Source organism: Plectropomus leopardus, chromosome 7, assembly GCF_008729295.1.
Source record: "Plectropomus leopardus isolate mb chromosome 7, YSFRI_Pleo_2.0, whole genome shotgun sequence".
NCBI lineage: Eukaryota > Metazoa > Chordata > Actinopteri > Perciformes > Serranidae > Plectropomus > Plectropomus leopardus.
Window position 1 is genome coordinate 26,412,226 of NC_056469.1, and position 21,167 is coordinate 26,433,392.

General features: G+C 44.4%; 1 protein-coding gene across 5 annotated transcripts; it reads left to right on the forward strand.

Annotated features, from left to right (window-relative positions):
- The first annotated feature begins 73 nt into the window (after window positions 1–73).
- On the forward strand, window positions 74–20,462 carry LOC121945149 (histone-lysine N-methyltransferase ASH1L-like). 5 transcript variants are annotated; one of them, XM_042489174.1, is made up of 14 exons: window positions 74–461; window positions 5,175–6,006; window positions 7,447–11,473; window positions 14,717–15,053; window positions 15,231–15,404; window positions 15,500–15,594; window positions 15,671–15,744; window positions 16,052–16,097; window positions 16,203–16,243; window positions 16,335–16,405; window positions 16,498–16,673; window positions 17,191–17,282; window positions 17,391–17,533; window positions 18,545–20,462. In XM_042489174.1, exons 2-13 carry the CDS (start codon window positions 5,368–5,370, stop codon window positions 17,517–17,519), a joined length of 5,901 nt encoding a protein of 1,966 aa, XP_042345108.1. In that variant the 5' UTR covers window positions 74–461; window positions 5,175–5,367; the 3' UTR covers window positions 17,520–17,533; window positions 18,545–20,462. The 5 variants fall into 5 exon arrangements, 4 of the variants coding, with proteins under 4 accessions (XP_042345108.1, XP_042345110.1, XP_042345111.1 ...); XR_006105946.1 differs by lacking the exon at window positions 18,545–20,462 and having other exon boundaries at window positions 16,498–16,668; window positions 17,391–17,482; XM_042489176.1 differs by lacking the exons at window positions 17,391–17,533; window positions 18,545–20,462 and having other exon boundaries at window positions 16,498–16,686; window positions 16,861–17,276.
- Window positions 20,463–21,167: the final 705 nt, after the last annotated feature.

Sequence of the window (21,167 nt, forward strand, 5' to 3'; positions counted from 1 at the left end):
CACACACCAGCACACACACATAGACACACACACACACACACACGCGCTGCTGCAGCCCTTCAGTCATGACACGTTAACAGCTTGTGTGAGCACAATCTGAGCCATTATTACTGGCGGGCGGCAGATGTAACTTTCCCCGAGAGGAGAAGTGGAAAGCAAAAATAAGCTCCAGTGTAACCAGTCCGCCACCTAGCTGCGGAGACGCGCCGACGAAGATCAGTCGACTAGTGTGATTATGAAAACACCCGCGCCAATGTTGTTGCACAGTAGGCTCCGCGCTCCGATGAGACCGAAACTCGGTTTTAGGAGGTGTTTTAACCTCCGCTGGCCTTAGTTATGTAATCAAAGCAACATCTAATGCACCAAAAAGCTCCGGATTTCTGTTGGTGCGAAGGGGCGAGCAGGACAGCAACACCTTAACCTCCTGCCTAAACGCAGTTGGCTCCGGGACGCGCTCTCGGGTAAGTAGCCTACGTAGCCTTATTACAGATTTTCATGGCAGTCTGTATTAATGTGTGCAGGCCTGTCATCATCAGCGAGCTCGCACAGCAGCACTTGGAGGTTACTGGGGATTTTTGTGCATCCGATTTGCGCTAATTTTATCCCTTGTTGCTGAGTACGTCGCTCCCTGCGTGCACGGCGATATTTCTTATTTCAATGTTGCTGACACCAGCAGAAGGGCTGGCAGAGGACAGATAGGAGAGGGGGAAAAAAAGGTGGCTCGGGGACTGAGCCACATCACAAACACCACTAGCGAGCACATTTTGGATGCTACGTAGCAACCCCACTTCCATGTTGAGTTTCTATCCGTGCGCGTTTTTTTCCTTTCGGACGCTTAAATGCGCTTTTTACTTGATTATGGAGACAGGAGTGACGACAACAACAACACGTGCATGTGTGTATCATTTGTAAGTGCGACAGCATCAGGCGGATAGTGATTTTCAGAGGTGCGCAAAGTCATTATGGTGAAGGAAGCCCCTGTTGACGTCCTCAGTAAACCAGTGATAGGTTGCTCCAGTGCGGTAACACCCCCACTGCCCATACTGTATCTACAGTAGCAACATCAGTCAACCTACGCAGCTGCGACCTGGGTACACAATGTACGACCAACACACTTGTAATACACTAACTAGGAGAAAAAGTGAGTGCGTATGTGTGCGTGAAGAGGAGGGAGACTCACGTGAGAAACTTCCCTCCCCCTGTATATGTGGAGTGAGGCTTCACGGCTCAGTGTTTTTTAAGATGCCATCACAGCAAGCACTAATTTCCAGCAGGGGCTTCTGTGCTGTTGTCAGGCAGATGATAATAGTGTTGTAGTTATTGATAATAACACCGTCATGGGATGGCGATGATGGCTGGAAATATGGTGGGCCATTATCATGATTTAATCGTCGCCTCAGCGCTGCCGAGGAACCCACACTGACTGCAGTGTCAAGTCCACCCATCATCCTGTCACTGGAAATAGCTTCTGGTCTAATGTTGGAATAATTTTGAGTTATGTGTGAGAGGTATAGCTCTGGAGAGTATAAAAAGCTATTAGTATGCACTTTGACTGATGTTGAATGGGCTTGCCCTTTTAAGTTTGAAAACCTGCCACTCTCATTCTCCTCTTATAGTCCCCCCACACAACAAGATTGTAACCCATATGAGCAGAGGTGTGGACTCCAGTCACATGACGTAGACTTGATACTGAATCTGATGACTTCAGACATGACTTGACAAAATCAAGAAAGACTTTGACAACAATGATGTCACTTGTTTTGTCTTGACTTTGACAACGATGATGCCACTTGGGCTTGGGCCCTTTGATATAAAAATACTCTATACCTTACCCCTAATTTCATTTTTTTTTAAGTTTGTCCCTTAAAAAGTGCCTAATATTAACGTTATTCATTGCCAACAAGTTGACACTTAAGATGCATTTGTTTTAACCAATCCGACATCATGCAATCAAGTTGCATGAGAGAACAGTGACGAGCTAACATTGTGTTACTGAGTGCCATTTGGATAAAAAATTATACCGAAGATCATTTCCGGGGGTGTGGATTCAAGTTACATGACTTGGACTTGAGTCAGACATGATTCACAAATTCGATTACTTTAGACATGACTTGACAAAATCGAGACAGACTTTCAACTTGACTTTGACAACGATGATGCCACTTGGGCTTGGACCCTTTGACTTAAAAATACTTGATACTGTCCTCTAAATTCAAAGATTAAAAAACCTGTCCTTGAAAAAGTGTGCAACAAGTAATTTCTTGAATCAATCGACATTAACACTATTCATTACCAGCAAGCAGACACTTAAGATCCACTTGATTTTGAACAATCTGACAGCATCCAACAAGTTGCAGGTGATAAATGTGAAGAACTAGCGTTATACTACTGAAATTTGGAAAAAAATGACACCAAAGATAATTTCCAGACGTGTGGATTCAAGTTACATGACTTGGACTCAAGCCAGACTCAACCATAATCAAAAAAGACTTGCATCTCTACTTGGTCGTTAACAGCAATGAATTGTGACCTCACCTGGACTTGAGCCTTTTGACTTGAAAATACTTGATACCTTCCCCCAAGCCCAAAAGTGGGTTATTTAGGAACGGTGTCACTAATAATTTCCCAAATAAAGTAATATTAACACTGTCCATTTCCAGCAAGCAGACACTTCAGATCCACCTAATTTTAACTAATCTGGCAGCATCCAATCAGGCTGCAGGAGAAAACCGTGAACATTACCTTACTGAGCGCCAGAGATATGGATTCGAGTCACATGATGACTTGGACTTGAGTCATATATTTGATGACTTTAGACTCTACTTAACAAAATCAAAAGACTTTCAACTCAACTCAACTTGAATAACAATGGCCCCCTTGACTTCACTTGGACTTCAGCCTTTTGACTCTAAAATATTTACCCAAGATAATTTTGTTTGCATGCAGAAACTACCAGATGGTCACCAAAAAACAAATTGCAGAATGCAAAACATGCAGGTCTAAAATTACAGTAAGAGAAGCAACAACTCAAACTTTGTTTGATATTCAGAATTGCACTAAGAATGGTAAGTTGAAGCTAGAAGGCTAGTTAGCAAGTCAGTGCCAGATAATGGTACTACTCTTTTGTTAAAATGTCAGTACATTTAGTGAGGAGCGCATTATGACATGTTTAAGAATCAAAAATCAAAGTTTAGGAATTTGGACTTGACTTTGGACTTGCCAGACTTGACTCGTGGAGCCGTTTGACTTGAAAATACTTGATACCTTCCCCTAAAGCTTAAATATTAAAAAGTATGTTATTTAAAAAGTGTGCCACGAATCAATTTCTGAATCAGCTAATGCTAATCCCAGCATGCCAGTGCTTAATGCTCTGGGTCCACTTTTTTTTGAACCAATATGACAGCATCCAACAAGTTGCAGGACAAAAATTGAGATTGAAAATTATCATGTTTGAATCTGGTATGTTTGAAAAACGCCAGGCACCTGAGGCAGAGACAAAAATAATTAGGGTCCTTGAAAAGTCTGTTGTTAAAATGGCATTGCATTCAGTGAACAGCACATAAAGACTCAAAACTCAAACTTTAGGACTTGGGACTTTACATGTGTCTTGAGTGCGAAGGTTTGAGACTTATGACTTGCAAAAAAATGACTCGTTCCCACCTCTGCATATGACTCGACTCTCTCGAGCTTCTCTTCTTCACACAGATCAAACCTCTGGATTAAAGGTCATGATAAAAACATTGATATAAAAGGACCTCTGTCCATCTCTTTGCTCATTTTATTTGATTGTAAGAAGGTTTGGCCTTGCTTTCCAAAACTGTTACATAACAGCAGTTACTGGAACAGATGTTGATTCGAGCTTCGTATGATTCAAGGAAAAAGGGTTTGGGTGTGGAGGGAGCGAGAGGCAGGAGAGATAGCCCACTGAGCTCTTAAATAAAAACATTATCTGAGATGCTCTTGTGAGTCTAAGGGTGCGTTGAGAGACAGATGAGCTATTTCATAAGAGGCTCTCAGGAGAGCAGCAGCAAGAATGCTTGGCAGGGTGTGTTTTATTAGAAAATGGATGAGCGTCTCCCTTAATGAGAGAGGGAGTATAATGAAGGAAGCGTGACAGAAGATGCTGCTTCCCTGCGATATGTTAAAAACTGGGCTGAGAGCGGCACAAGCGAGAGCGAAAGTTTTTTTTTCTCTTTGGCGAGGAGAATGTTATTTTAGGGTGTGTTACTTGCTGTAATGTCACATTAAAAGTCAATTTACAATGGGGGTCAATGAAAAGCTTGCTTGACTTAGAGGAAGCAATGGGAGGAGGAGGAATTTGCACTCCTTTCCAAAAATAAGTTTTACCCTTTCCTACGGATTTTTGTTACCACTACTGAAAGGGGAGGAGGGGAATGGTCGGACTGTGAATGGAGGGATTTAGGTTGGAGAGGAGGAAAAGAACGAAGTGGAGGAGGAAATATGGTTCTGATTAACATGGATACAGTGTATGAGTTGACCATTTTTACTGTGTGGTCTACACAGAGAGAGGGGGAAAGAGAGAGGGAGTGGATGGGTCTAATAGAGAATGCATGCAAAAGCTTTCTGCCAAACATGAAAAGGGGAGTTTCGGAGAGAAAAGAAAGTACAGCAGAGGGAAGGGTGGGAGGAGAAGTGCTTGTGGGAGTAGCTGAGAACAGAAGGCGCAAAGACAGCGAGGAGAGGAGGGGAGGAGACTGGATCAAGTGTTTGAATTAGTCAGGAGCTGATTGATTGATATATTGATCCGGGGACTAGATGAGTGAGGATTAGCGCAAAAGTAAAACTGTAGAGGTTTGAGGAGCCGTCTCTCACGGCTGCCGTTATTTACAGATTGTTAGTGAAAACCAGCTGAGGCTTCTTTTCTCTTTTTTTTTGGAAGAATGTGAGTAGGTCTTTCTTCCAGTTAGTGCCGACATTCTGGGAATCGGTGGCGCTGATTGGCCCCCTGGGTTTTCTGTATGATGAGATCATCTCTGTGGACACAGACTTTAGCACCTCTCCACAGCTGCCTGCAGGACGGGGACTTTCCCCTCAATTCCTGCGCTGCTGCTACTCAGCATCTGAGCTCACTGAAATGACTAATCACTGGCCTCTCTATCTTTCTGTCTGTCTGTCTTTTCTCTCTCTCTCTGCCTCGAACATCTCATTGCAAGCCTAAAGGACAAGAGAGAGACCTTCCTTCGCTGGATGAAGGAGCCCAGGTGGACTATTACGGGATATTCTTTTGGAAATCTCATCTACACCTGCATTCTCCTCCTCCTCGTCGCCCTTGGCCCCAACAACCTCATTTAACAGTGTTATACTGGAAACCCCGCAGCATCCTGCTTCTCCCCCCTGACTTCTCTGATGGACCAGAGAGTGAAGGGGGGAACCCCTCCAACCACCACTCTGGACGCCACCTCCGCATCCGAAGACTCTGAAGTGGCAGAGAAAAATGGGAGGGGTGAGGGGGAGAATGGCGATGTAGGGGGAAAGGAGGAGGAGAAAAGGGGAGCAGGGAAAAAGAGAGAGGGTGACAAGGGGGCAGTGCTGGAGTTGCTCATCGAGGGGCGCTGTGGGAGCACGGGGCAGCAACAGCTTCAGATCTCCGGTAGAGAGACCAGCTGCCCCGACGGAAACGTGCGACTCCGCATCGGACTCCACGCCAAACGCACCAAGAAACCGCCTAAGATCTTGGAGAGCTATGTCTGCAAGCCCACCTTCAGGACCTATCAGAGGCAAGGCAGGGGGGGACTGCTGAGGGGGGATGGAGACGGAGGACCGCAGAGCAAAACCAGCTCTGCTCCAGAGGAGGCCACCAGAGATCAGCACTCGGGCTTGGATGCTGTCCAGACCACATCCAAACTTACTGCATCTGCTGCTGCTTCATCTCCACTCGCATCATCATCTTCGCAGCCACTGTCGTTATCATCAACATTAACCACAGCTTCCACGACAGCCTCAGTCCCTGCCGTCACCAGCCAAGGGACCAGGTCCTCCAAACAGGTAAGTTAACCCCCTAAAACCTGGATCCATATCAGTTTTCTTGTGATGAGCTTAGATGCCTTTCACAAGCTATTTGACCCTTTTGAACCTGAGCAAATTGGTTTGATTTCAATCAAAAAGGAAAAAAAAGGCAATTACCAACTGGGCAAGAAATATCCCAGAAATTGCGAGAAGAATTTAAAAAGTGGAGAATTTTAAAAAGAGTAAAAAAAATAAAAAATAGGGAAAAATCTTCTAATAATTTTATATTTGGAATTATGCTACAGAAAACAAATATAATAAAATATTTTTAAAAATAAAAAAATGAAGCACTTTTTAGGTCATTTGTTTTTTGTTTTTTACTTTTTATGTGCTTTTTTTAGGGTCATGTGTTGCTTGTTGCCTTCTCTCCATGTTTTTTTTATAAAGAAATCAAAACCATTTTCTCAAGTTTAAATGGGTTAAAGAGTTTCAATTCCAAACTCTGCCCTTTGCTGTATGTCATCCCCTCTCTCTCTCTCCCATTTCACCCTTATCCTGTCCTGTCAAAAAAGGCCAAAAGTCAAAAAAATAATTTAAAAAAGGGGTTAAGAGTATATACACAAAGATGAACTCATGTCAGCTGTCAATATTAGACCCGATAGCTTATAACAGACAAATACAAAGTGTTGCAGTGACTGACGGCGTGCACATGTGCTGTAGCTCTGTTTTGTCGTTGATCTTGCAGTTAACCACCAGACATACTTATACGGTGCAAAACTGCTCAGCTTTGTGCTCACTTGTAATAAGGTCAAATGAGCCATTGTCTTAATACTGAAACCTAGGCAGCAGATTTCAATAAACAGACCTATAAATAGGACAACAGCACGGCAACCACTTGGAGCTATTACAGACATTGGTCTATCAGTGCCTGTGACAGTCACCCAAGGGAAAGCTTATTGCTTTAGCTGCACAAACGCCACTCAAGCTGCAGCATACCAAAATTACAGGACAAGTACGAAATGTCAAGCCTTCTCATCTGTATTAGTGGCAATTTATAGCTACCAATAGCGCAGCTTTCTCTCTCTCTTTCTGTCTCTGCTTGGCTCTCTATATCTGTCCCTCTCTTCTATTTTTACATCCCCTCTTTTCTCTACCTGCTCTCATTTATCTTTCACTCCCCCCTCTGTCCCTGTCCCACTCCCTTCCTCTCTGTTTCTCTTCTGCCTTTGTATTTCTCCTTTCTGTGTCAACCCCATTCCTGTTTCCATCACCTCACTCTCTCCTTCTCCTCAGTATGCCCTCTTTTCTCTGCCTGATTGAGTCATTTTGTCCTCACTCCCTCTTTTAATGGGCGGACAAAAACAAAAGCATTCGAGTTGTTGTCTCTTCCCTATTGTCCTCCGCCGTTGTCAACAGCAAACTAATGGATGTCGCAGCCATTGTTGTCGATGACAGAGATTCCCTGTTTGCACTCCCCAGGTTCCTATCAAACTGGCCGATAAGACGGAGGTGAATTCAAATGGCTCGTCAGAGAGAGTAAAGAAAGACAAGCTTCCGAGTGTCAATGGCCAGTCTGTCTCTGCAGGACACAAACCCTGCTCGCCTGCAACAGAACAGACAGCCACGCTTTCATGTATCCAAGCCCAATCTGCAGCTGAAACCAGGAACGAAGGGAAGACCTCCAAGAAGCATAATGGTTTGGTGCAGACGACAAAACAGAAGGGACTATCTAATGGGAAAGGCTCCGCCGACATCCTTGGCACTTCCGCCTCGTCGAAAAGCAAATCTGGAAAACACAGCAGTTCTGTTTCCGCCATGGACTCCTCGACAAGACCTCCAGCCTCCACCAGCTCCCATAAAGAACTGTCCAGTAAGGGCAAGCCAGACTCTCCTTCAGTCACCCCGAAACCGCAGTCTACCCCCACTGTGGATGCCCAATCCCAAAGTCAAGGTCCCTCTGTAGAGAAAAAGAAAGACAGGAAAGCAAAGAAGGAGAAACGGAAAGATAAAAAGTCAAAGCGAGATAGATTGGAGGCAGATAGAGCAAAGAGTGAGAGCAGAAAGGAGGAAGGCAAGAAGAAGAAAAAGGAGAAAGGGAAGGATGGGAAGTCAAAGCATGGTAAAGAAAAGGATGAGAGACATAGGGCTGATGATACGTGGAGGGATGAACTTAAGACCGAAAGGGGAAAAGCTGAGACGAAAAGGGATAAGCTCAGCCCAGACAGTCAAAAAACAGAGGATAATAAATGTGTTGAGACAGTTGATAGTGGTAAACTGGATAAAAGCTGTAAAGTAGTGAATCCAGGCAGACCAGATGAGATAGAAAAGATGGATGACAGTTGCAAGCCAGTTAAACAAGCTGAGCCAGCAACAGGTGACACCAGTAAATCAAAAGAACAAGACGTCTCAAGACATTCAGCTGTGCCTCCAAGCCACCCCTCTGCTTCTGCTCCTCCCTCTCTGCCCACTCCCTCTGCCCGTGTTTCTCCCCCCTCCTCCCCCCAAGAGCAGGACAGCCGCCCGCTCAAGAAACGTAAAGCCAGACGGCCCAGCTGGACCAAGCTGGTGCACCGGGCTCAGAGGGCGGAAAATCAGGAAGCCCCTTCAGATTCCCAACATAATCCTTTACTGAGTTTCCCCCAGAACCCCAAAACATCCCTTCCTGCCAAGACCACTATTCAGCAGACTGATGAGTCACACCCAGCTCCGTCTAGCTCCTTAACCAGCAGCTCCTCCCCTCTCTCCTCTGCAACCAAACCTTCATCCCCAAAGCAGAGTCACCCAGCTTCAGACTCTAGCCCCCCTGCGTCCAGATGCACCCTAACCTCTGCTCGAAAAAGGGGCCGCCCAAAATCCTTCAGCTTCGATGAACCTCCCCCAAGACTGTCACCAAGCGCTGTCCCAACTGAGGTGCCTCTTCTGGGGTGTGACGGAGTTCAGAAAGCCCCTGTCCTGGAGCCAAGTCCCAAAATGCAGTCGAAATCCAGCCCCAAGAAGCGTGGCCGTCCTCCCAAACGCTCCCTCCCCGAGGAACAGAGCGAAGATGCACTGAATCGCACTGATAGGAGTAAAGATTTTCATCCTCCCGAAAAAGGGAGCAGGCAGCTAAAGATCAGGAGGCTGATTAACGAGATGAAGAAAAGAAAGAAGAAGAGACTTCACAAGGTAATACTGTCCGGGTATGCGGGAAAAGAGGGAAGGGGAGCAGCAGATGGCGAGTCCTCTCTAAGAATGTGTAAATCGATAGAGCCGACAACAGTACACACGCTCTCTGCCCTGTCCTCGTCCTTCGGGAGTAAGCTGGGCCCCCAGATCAATGTGAGCAAGAGAGGGACCATCTACATGGGCAAGAGGCGAGGACGCAAGCCGAAAGCGCAAACAACTAACTCCCAGAGCGCCACTCAGTCGTCCCTGTTTACCAATCCCTCGGAAACATCTCTCTTCTCGTCTAACCAACCCCAGCCTCCTCCCTCTCACCCGTTTCCCTCCCCGTCTCTCACCCACTCCAGTGGCGCCCAGAGCCCCTACAGTGAAGGCAGCCTTCCAGAACCAACATCCTCCTTACTTTTTCCTCATCCCTTCTCCCTGCCTTCCCCATCATCCTCCTGCACCTCCCCCCGTCCTCCCTCCTCCTCATCCCTCTCTCCCTTTGTGAAGAAGAGTTGTCCATGCCAGGGAAGGCATCACTTTCCCTTTCACCAGTCTTCATGTAAGCTCTCCTGTCCCACCCCTCCGCTGCATCACACACCTGGCTCTCCTGGCCACCTGAAAGAGGCCACGCCCTCCCCCAGGAGCGAGTCGCACAGCGAGGAGACGCTGCCGAGCGACAGCGGGATCGGAACGGATAACAACAGTGTTTCTGAGCGAGCGGAGATGAGGGGAGTCCGAGGCATGCTCAGGTTGGGTCAGGGGTCAGGGGTGATTCTGGGGGGTCAAAGGCACCCTTCCTCGCTTGTGGACCGTCCCTCTCCTGTCTCCTCACCCCTCTCTCTCATGCCCAGACACACAAACCCCAACTCTACGACCGCGGAGCGCCACAGGGACAGACACAGGCACAGGAGAAGGGATTACGACTGCTCCTCCTCCTGCACTTGCTTGTGCCCCTGCCCGGGACACAACAAGTGCTCTCACCCGGACTATTATTCTTGCCTTGGGCACAATGCACTGAAGAGACAGAAAAATAAACACAAGAAGAAGCACCAGCAGCTGCACATGCAGGATCCAGAGTTTCTGGCTGAGCTGGAGGATCTGGTCGCTCAGTTCAGCGAGATCCATATCGGAAAGCGAAGTTGGGCGAGGACGGGGCTTGGACAGGGCTTCGATGGGAGCGGGAATGCTCCTGGAGGAAGGCGCCATCACTCCTCCTCCCATTCTCATCGCTCTAACATCTTCAGGATCAATCTGAACGGCTTCTACTCTCCTCACCCTTCATCTTACTCCGCTAATCCCTCCTTCTCCACTCAGCCTTTCTACCCATGCCAGCCCGTGCATTGCAACAGGAAGCCCGATCGAAGGCAGTGTGGTTGCCCATCAAAGTTCCAGGAGACCATTGAAAATATGAGCTTTTACAGCAGCTATCCACCAGCTACAACCCTTTACCACCACCTCCCCAGCTCCTACCCACTTCCCACTCCACACCAGTACGCCCCGCATCAACCCCATCATGCCCATTTCCTCTTAAACCCCGCCAGATTCCACCGGCGCAGGAGCAGGTTGCTGAGGGAGGGAGCTTTGGGAGGAGACGTTGAGGGAGATTTAGGTGGAGGCAGTGGAGGAGGCCCACACCTCAGCTCAGGGTTCACGTCCGGCCTCTCCTGTGGCTGTGGGAGGAGTGAACACAAACACAAGCATAAGCACCGCCACAGGCACTGCGAGCGAGACATGGATGACGAGGAGGAGTTGCACGAGGATGAGGAGGAAGATGGGATGGAAAGGGAGGGGTTGGCCAGTTCAAAGCCGAGATCAGGGTTCGTTTTGGGGCAAGGAGAAGGAGGAAGGAAAGGTGCAAGAGGAATGGGGAGTATGCTGTCGAAAGAGTCGTCTTGGTTATGTGAGAACGGAAGTGATTCCTTCTCCTCTGCCGCTGCCTCATCATCATCATCATCAGCAGAGAGGTACAAACACACATCTCTCACCTCACTGGGGCTGGGCTCCTCTCACCTGTCTTCATTCGGAGGAAGCTGGGGCGGCCTGGGCCAGAGCTGGACGAAATTTGGGAGCCTGGGAGGAACAGGATTTGGAAATTCAACTCCCAGCTGGAGAGGTTTCACTGGGGAGCAGCGTAAAGGCAGACCGATCGCATCAGACGGAGAGGACGAAGACGGCGAGGACGAGTCGCACCTGTACAGGACGTCCCCGTCACCAACGCACACCAACTTGTTCACTTCCGCTGCCATGGCAACAGGAGGGAGGGGTCTGAGGAGCGGATTGGCTGGTAGGAATGCAGGAAGTGGAGACAGGTTATGGAGGAGAGATGAGCCAGCATGGACGGAGAGGAGAGAGACAGGTGAGGATGAATGAAAGGTTTGATCAATAAATGTGTGAATGAACAGAGCGCTGAGATGCCTGAGCTTCTGTCTGATGGCTGGTTGCAATGTTTTATATCCTATGAAAATGCACACTCAATAGTTCATATGATATACTACGTATTAGTGCCCCAGGAATGACGTTATTTACTTGATGTAAAGTTACTGTGGTTAGGTTTAGCAAAAGAAATGACAGCATTGCTTAAAATGACTAAAGTTTTACATGATTTCGAATACCGGTCTCCAGGGGAAAGTCTACAGGAAAAGTCCTGTGTTTTGGGACCCGTCCACAACCCCAACCACCAAACCTGTGGGATCGCGTCATTCTTTACTACAGTCAGCCAAATGGTCATGTGAGCATAGCTTTCCCAAATACATGGGTTATATAAGGAGGAGCTGATCTGATCGATGGATGAGAGGAGAAGCTGCACTTTTAATCCTTTGAAACCTGAGCAAATTTGCAAGATTTCTGTCAGAAATATGGGAAGAAGGCAATGAGAAATTTAAGGAGAAATAATAATAATAATAAAAAAAGAAATTTGTAAAAAGTATTTGTAAAAAGTACAAGAAAATACCAGAACCCCCCCCCCACACCCTTAAAAAAAAAAAATCTTAATCTACTTGTTTCTAGCAATTTGTGGAATATTTCTTGTTTAGTTACAACATTCCTTTTAGATTTAGTTTTTATTTAAAAAAAGGACAGTGCAAAATAATAAATACACATGCTATAAAAATACCAGAATTAGCCAGGAGGCTATTTTTCGTCTGTAGTCCCTTGGCCAAGGTCTTACAAATGGCTTTCTCTCCAATGTTTTCAAAAGAAATTAAGCCTATTTGCTTCAGGTTCAAATGATTAAACCTAGTGCAATTAAATTTTCACTTTCACTGCACCTGGTGTTCTACTGCTCCATCTGCTTCCAGAGTATGCTCTGTGCTTCAAGAGTGTTGTGCAGTCAGTTACCAAATGGTAATGAATGGTCCAGCTCTAAAAATGTTAAATCAGTTCGTTGTGGTGGATGATTTAATCGTGGCAGGCTGCCACAAACAACTGCTGGAAACCCTGCTCATGATTACGAAGGATATTTACTCGTTTTAGAGCATTACTTTTCGTAGGAAAATGTACTAACAGTGCGCAAGAGCAGCCTGCTCAGTATGAAGTTGTGATGTTGCATATAGTGCAATGTAAGTGTTTCTCTGGCTGGAAACTGTGCCCATATATGCTGCAAAGATAATTGCTTCTTAACTTGTGTGAATGCAGAGATGTGGTCTGTTTTTGGCAGGAAATATGCACACACAGAACACTGACAGTAATTCAGATTATATGGAAAATCTAACGTCAACTGTGCTTATCATTGAAATACAACAACAGCACCCAAAACATGGCAGCAAACTGTGCTTTTATGCCAAGAGGCTCTTTTCACTTGCGCAGTATGACAGATTTTTATATTTGCTCAATGTGAAGATGAGATTGTGGCACCAAGAGTTTGCCCGATATAGTGACAGCATTGCTTTTTCTCAGGTGTTGTTGAGCCACACATCAAAGCCAAGGGGGTGTTTGGGAGGAAATCAGACTCCGTTCTTTTTATAGCCAATTTCAGACTCCCTCTCTGCTGTGCAGGGGACGTGCCCAACACACACATAAACGCAACCACTCAGCAACCGCTCTCTGACGGAATTTTTAAAAAGTGTTATAGCAGGAGGGCAGCGTTTTGATGGGAATCTTCCAGAAAAATCTTTGAAATCTTCCCCGGCCTGCAGCGAACCGCACGCTGTTGCAGCCTGGGGCTACCCAGTGAACACAGTCATTAGTTAACCACCAGATTGGCTATTTAAAGCCTGCCCTATCCCTCACTGCTGGCCAACAGGGCCTATTTGACTTGGAAAAATCCAATAAGGAAAGAGTGGTCAGTTTTGTCAGGGACTGTGGAAAATGGAACCAAAAGATAGATGACCTCAGAAGCGATTGATGAAGGAATAGCAGGGAGGTCAGAAAGGGGGCAAAGAGAGCTTGTTTAGGGAAAATGTTGTTTTTGAAAGAACTGGAATACATTTGACATCAGTTCATTATCTAACTAAACACACATGTTTTGCAGTGCAGCATGGGCACACTCATACACATATTTTCTCTCTTGCTTTGTCTACTCAGCCTTTTGAGATTGTGTTCCACATTAACTGAATGTGCAAAAACAGTTTTTGTGCATACGTGTGCATGTTCATATCAGAAAGTATGCATTCTGCACAGTGTCGGTTCTTTTTTATGTTGCTACAAATGTGTGAGTAGTATTGTACTTAAGAGCAAATTTGAGGTACTTGTACTTAACCTGAGTATTTTCTTGTCATGCCACTTTACACTTTTACTCCACTACCTATCAGAGGGAAATATTGTACTTTTTATTTCACTACTTTTATCTGACAGCTTTAGTGACTTTACAAATTAAGATTTTTGCATGAAAACAAGAGTTTCTAAAATATGTTTTGTTAACTGACCAGTTACATGTACTACTGAAAAAAATAGTTGATTAATCAATTAGCTGATTGACAGAAAATTAACTGCCAACTAGTTTGATAAACATTTATTTTATTTTTTTATTTTGTTTATTTTTAAAATCATTTTGAGTTTTGGGGGGGGTTGCTTCTTTTTTTAAGAAAATAATTAAGAATTTGGGGTGCTGTTTTTATTTTATTTTTATTTTTTAATAAAATTTAAATTTGAAGATTTTTGAATATTTTGATTCGGGGTATTTTTTCTTCATTTTACAAAGAATAATTTTGATTTTTTTAAGAGTGTTTTTTTTCTATTTCTATTTTATTTATTTATTTCTGCATTGGACACTTTTATTTTTAACACTGTAAGTACATTATACCAATTATACTTACTCACTTTTACTTAAGCAACATTTTTAATGCAGGACTTTCAGTTTCAACAGTATTGTCACAGGTTGGTATTAGTACTGTTTCCCAAGTGAAAGAACTGAGTATTTGTTCCACCACTGTAAATGTGTAAATGACTCCTTAATTCATTTCCCAGAAGTAAACTGGTCAGAGGAAATGTTGTGACTCAACCTAATCTGAGTCCCATCCGCATGACTCAGCCTAGACTGGCCTCACCTCACACCTCCTGCTGGCTCAATCGCTGATCCACATCTGTCTCATTTCCTCTCTGCCACTTACACCCCACCTCTGCCTCACTCCCCCCCTCCCTCTTTCCATTTCAACGACTGCAGGTTTACAAGGTGACTCAAGAAGCCGGGGGCAGCGGAAAAGTGTGCCAATGCCAGACGGTGTGGCGGGGAAAAACAAAAGAAGGCCAGGACGGCCCAGAAAGCGTCCACTGCCATCCGCTGCGTCCTCCCCCACGCACTCAGCTCCCTCCATGTCATCACCCGACCTACTGCCAGGACACAGCAGAGATGGGAGAGAAGTGAAAGGGAGAAGAGAGGAGAGAGCGCCAGAGAGAGATAGGGGAGGCGACACGGTGCAGCAGGTGACAGAGTCTGAGCTGCAGGCCAGGAGGAAGAGAGGACGGAAGAAAAAACACGGTGACTCTCCCTGTCATCAGAGGTAAACGCTCACAACTTTATCTTAAAGAGCTGGTTGACTTGAAAATTCAATACAACCACTCACTATTGCTATATTAACCCACTGTTTTCAGCACTGTGTGCTAAACCAGTGCCTTTTCTTTCTTTCTCTTTTTCCTCTCTATCATTCTATCTCTCTCTCTTCATGCTTTCCTTTTAGTGTCGCCGAGGACAAACCCGAGTGTGACACGCCCCCTGAATGTTTAAGCCAACCAGATGCCGAGCAGGCTCCATCCCAACCAGAAACCATCCAAAGAGAGGAGAGAGCAGACGGTCCTCCCAGGAAGAAGTTTCTGAGGGCGGGGCTTTACTCTGACGATTACAAAACCACAGAGTGAGTTGCCTGAAGACATAAATAAACAATTATAATATTATTGTTATCTATTATATTGTTATCATGTTTTTACGTATTTAATGTCTCTTTCCTAGCCCGCCCTCCCAAACCAAACAGCTGTCCAGAGAGAGTATGGACTACACACCAGGGGAGAATGAATATAGCCTTTTACCTGCTCCCATACATGTCGGTGAGTATTTAAGAAGAAAAAAAACAAGTTTTTTGCAGCTGCAAGAGCTTACCCATACTCCCTTTGTGTCCTACAGGGAAGTACCTGAGGCTGAAGCGGATTCATTTCCAGTTACCTTACGACGTTATGTGGCTGTGGCAGAACAATCAGGTACAGTAGAGCCCCGTAACCGAAGACTGTTTATAAACATAGACAATGTGTCTCCAGCAGGCAGGCATCTCTTTCACCATATAAGTCTATTGGAAAAAGTCTTTTTGGGCCACATGGCATCACGTGATGGATGTAATTCCACAGGTTTGGCCAATACGAAAATAGGCTTCAAAGCCTGGCACACTACCTGGGGGCCTGCTTTATATACAGTCATTCCCCTTTACACAAAATCAGAAAGGAGATAAGAGGTGTTACAAGATTTGTCGAGTGTCATGAATGTGGATGTAATTCTCATTTGTTTTCACAGCTTCAGAAGCAGCCTGCTGTCCCTCTGAAGAGGAAGCGGCGTTACTGTGAGTCGCCATTGTTGGACGTGTTATCTTCAGGTTAAGCTGATGGATCAGATCAATGCTTTCCAGCAGCGTCTGACTCTGTTTGTGTCTCTCTGTGTCACTCAGGCCGAATGAAGGAGAGGACTGTATCTTCTCATCAGACGGCGGTGAGTTCATGTGGCCTCACGTTTTTTCATTCCAGTCAAGAAGGCAGCTTTTGTAAGTGTCAAAACTTACATGCGTCCTTCTATTTCACAGGAGGAGAGTGCCAGTGACATTACCAGCCTGTTTCCTCACCTCGACATGGAGCCTTTGACCGGCAGTGAGAGGTATGGAATGAATTCTCCGCATGTCAAGATAAATTTCTTTGTTTCTGTACCAATGTCAGCGAGCTAATGTTTCTGTCTGTGTGCCGGGCCAGGAGCTTTGTGGTGAAACACCACGTGTTCCTCGTGAGGAACTGGGAGCTCGTGCGAGACCGGCAGATCCGACTGAGGATAGAGAGGGAGCGGGAGAGAGACGCAGAGGGAGAGGAGAGGGACTCACAACGCCCGTCCTGTGATGGAGCCAATGGGGACGACAGCCACATCAAGTCAGGTCCATGAAGCAAGTGTGTGTGTTAGTTTTTGTTTCTGTAGGTGTTCGTGTATGCATACGTGGTCGAACTCTATACATTTTCATTTCAGCATCTGTATAGATTTCTTCTGGTGTCCCGTGTCGTGTCTTTTAATTTCTGTGTGCATGTATGTGTGTGTGTGTGTGTGTGTGTGTGCTCTGCTCACAGCCCGCCGTCCTCATATTTGGCTTGTCTCTCCATATCATACTCAGCAGCACAAGCAAAGTGGTTTTCCAACCACAGAATTTCAGCCTGCAGAAATGTTTCCCCGTTTCTGTCATCCACCGCTGGTGTCCAAGAACCCAGCAGACATCAACTTTCCCCATTAGCAGTGAAACCACACAGTCTCCATCAAAGACTCCCTGACTGATTGCAGATAGGAATCAAGGGAAAAGAAGGGCATAATTACAGATTTATCTGTAAAATAAATGCTGTTGCCCTCCCCTCATACAACGCCTTCACTAACATACAGAATACTGTTTGACCTTTGACCCTCAGATCAGCAAGTGGGGGTGGAGGTGACGGTTATCAGCAGTGACCCCCTTCATCAGAGTCAGGACACCAGCAGCTCACTCACTGCCAGCCCCTATGTGAGTGAAACGCTACCCATTTATATTAAAAAATGTCTTAAAAATACAACTACCCACAAGGATAAAAATCTGCTTGTGCAATTAGTTGTGCATGCTTGTTCACCACAGCCCACCAAAACCCAGAACAGACACGAGGAGGAGGGAGAGGAAGACAAACGAGGGGAGGAAGAGGTCTGCAGCAGAGAACAGAGGAGGAAACGGCTGAATGATTTACTTTCGACCCTGCAGCATTCATAAGCTAACAGAGAGAGGTAAGTAGAGCATTATAGCTCTTTTCCAGTAAGATTAGTGTGTGTAAGCAGTTTTTTTTTTAACTCTTAACACCTGGATCAACATCAGTTTTCTTGTGCTGCATTCAGATACCTTTGAATAGCTTTTAAATCTCTGAAATCTGAGAAAATTGGTTTGATTTCTGTCAAAAACATGGAAAAACACATAATGAGCAACCTGGCAATATCTGTCCTGGAAAACATGAGTAAAAGCAAACAAGGAAATAATCTGAAAATTAACTGAGAGGGATTATTGAATTGATATTTAAACTATATTTATACTTCTCTTAATTATGTTTTTAAAAGTATATCACAATTTCTTTTTTTTTTAAATTAGGTAATTTTTGAAGTTATTTTCTTGTTTTGTCTCTAAATTTTTTAAATTTTTTGTCGTTGCTTATTTTCAGGTAATTGTTTGGGACATGTCTTGTTAAGTTGCTCATTTCCCTCCAACGTTTTCAAAAGAAAGCCAATCTGCAGGTTTCAAAGGGTTAAACACACTAAAAATAGGCTATAGACTCCTTTCCCATTGCCTGTAGACTGGAGCTGTGTACACGGCTCTGCAGTAGCTGAGCATGCTTATTTTATTTTTTTTCCCTGTCGTGTGACGTTCGATGTCACAGACAGGCTGGAAAACAGTTTAGTAAACAGTAGAAAGCAGCATGGAGGCCAGTGAAAATGTTACAGTGGTTACTTCTTTTTTTCTATTCCTCTATTCCTTCTATTCCTTCCATCTCTCTTTCAAACTCTGTGCAGACTAATCTGGTTCGATGTTTGAGCGCTGGAGCCACAGCTGATAAATATCTTAGACTACTGCATTTGATCTGGGTGCGAATGCCGATTGTAACCTTTCCCATTTCACACAAAAGCCATATGTTAGCGAGTGTCGGTGGCTTTTTTGGTGCAGCGGGAAAGGGGCTTTGGATAGAAAAACAGGAAGGACTTTGAGAGATATATGCATTGTCTTGTTGATAGTATCTTTCCTTTATGCAGGTGGGACCACTCTGAGAAAGGGACCAGGCCCACCGAAGGACAGATGGACAGGAATTGATGTCACAACACTGTTATTAACAGTGCCACAGAGAACAAGCGAGAAAAGAGGAGATGGAGAATCATAGCGGCTGAAAAATGCAAGAAAGACATCTCACACTGACAGATGAGTGTGGTGAACCTAGCGCTCTGAAGGGCATCACACCAAGGATGAAACCATGGCAACACATCTTTTGTCCAAGCGGCAAGGGATGAGAGAAACAGAGACAGACTGTCCCGGATGAAAAGAAAGAAAAGACCAGCTGAGATGAATTTGCACTAGTGCTGGATGATCAAGCACACTAAAGACTGTATGTATGAGTGGAGACACTATAAATGCATACAAGTTGATCGCTCTTACTTCGGCACCTTAACAGGGAAAGACGGACATGGGTCGGAGACTGAAAGTGGACTTATATGGTACTCAGCATTTCGGCTCTAAAGTTTCCAAGAGACAAGGAGCTCAGGAGCTGCCCGGGGGAACAAAAATGTAGCCTGGGCCCTAAGTAGGTCAAAATTGAACCCTCATTTACTCGTTAAGCTTTCAAAGTCACATTGCACCTTTGGGAAATGACACAAGGAGAAGGGAACCAGTTGAGGAGACAGCGGTAGGGTTTTTCTTCACTTTACCAAGACAGTGTCGGCTATGTACCAGTGAATAGGCAGGGGAGGGGGGTGGGCTTAGTGGTAGGAATTTTGGCATCGCTGCAAGAGAATTTCTAATGAGGTTTTAAGAAAGAAGTTATTTTTGACACAAAAAAGGACAGCTTGAGTACTGTCTGCGAAAGAGATGGACAAAATATATTCATGATAGGAATGTTTATTGTTGACTATTTTTCAGTATTGCTTCCTGGGGAAGGGAGGGAGAGGGGTAAAAAAACAGTGTTTTGTTTACTTCAGACTGCCTTTGAGAATGTTTTTGCTCCAGAGCATTGACAATCAGAATGTCCTAGGGGGGTAGAAAGGAGAGATTTGCCCCAAATGCTCTGTAGAAGTGCCATGTTGTCTTGTGTACGTACCTAAGCGAACTCATGCAGTCTTTAAAAGCAATATCTCCTATGATAAGGACTATATAAGGACTTCCTTTGTTACGTTTGTTTTTTTTTTAGTTGTGAATATTTGAGGATTGGAGGTCATTTTTCTGTACAGTTGCATAGTAGGTTGTTTTCATCCTAGAAGCATTGGGCTAATCCACCTAGTGGACGTAACCATAAGTTTTAGTTTCATGTGAATGTACATAGAGAGAGAGAAAGACCTGTTTTCCTTCTATCAGCAGTAGCGTGTAAAATTAGTATTATACATGACAATACTATTGGGAGTATACATAAAACATAATAATCCAATCTTTCATTTTACTAACATGTTTTTAACAGGTGATACAGCTGACCAATATATCAGTCATTTGTCCTTAAAATTGACTATGATTGTATATTAGTTTTTTGTAGAATTACATAATTTGTCTTTCTTTTCTTTTTTTAGCCAAGCGTATTTTTTTTAATTGGTCAGACAATCAGTGACAGTGAATTAGTTTTTTTTCAGTGTTAAATTTCTGCTCTCTTTCAGTAGTGTGGCTTCTAATAACAAGCCAAGAAAGTGCAATTTCTTTGACTGTTTACATACTGTATGTATATTTTTCCTCTTTCCTTTTTTAACTAAGAGCACTACATTATTGCCAGTGGATGATTAACTTTATAGCAAAGGTACACATACAGAGTTATTTATCTAGTTTGCATGACATGTAACCTTTGCCTGTTGCCTCCGATAACGTGCATCTAAAAAACAAAACATCAACTGCAGTTATAAGTCAATGCCATAGAATGTCCGCTCAGACTTTTTGCCTCTATAACCATAATAAAAGCATTTTATGTCTACTAGTACTAAACCCTGAAGACTCTTGGTGTATCAGTTATAAGCATGGATCAGTCACAGACTGGGCTTACCAGACACAAGCTTAGGGGCCCTAAGTGTCAAGGGCCCCTCCTGGCCTTCATCTGCAAAATGTCACTCAAATCAAGACATACCACCCAAGAAGACCTGCAAAGAGAGACAAAGGACCAAAAAAACAAAAATTACTTGAGACCCCACAAGATTTAAAATGACTAAAAAGACGCTCAAAATGACCAAAAAGACATCAAATGTACCCATAAAAACCCCATAACTTGCATTCAAAGAAACACAAAATAACCATAAAATGGGGTGCAGCAGCCAAAATGAGAAAACAGAAACAGAAAACAACTACAACGAGACACAAAATGTATACAAAAGAAGCAAAACAAACAAAAAGACAAAACAATAATAAAAAAGACCCCAACTGATGACAAATAGGAAAGACACAAACTACTGCAAAGACACATCAAATCTGTATAAAAGAGCAACACACAAAGAGACACACAGAATAGAAACAAAAAGCGTCAAAGTATTTAAAAAATAACTACAAAAAGGGACATAACAAAAAAGAGACACAGTTTCCACAAAGGCAGACAAAACAACCAAAAAGCAGACAAAATAACCTTTAAAAAAACTAACACAATGACCTGAGACACAAAATGACTTAGAAGAGACACAAAACAATAAAAAAAGACAAAAA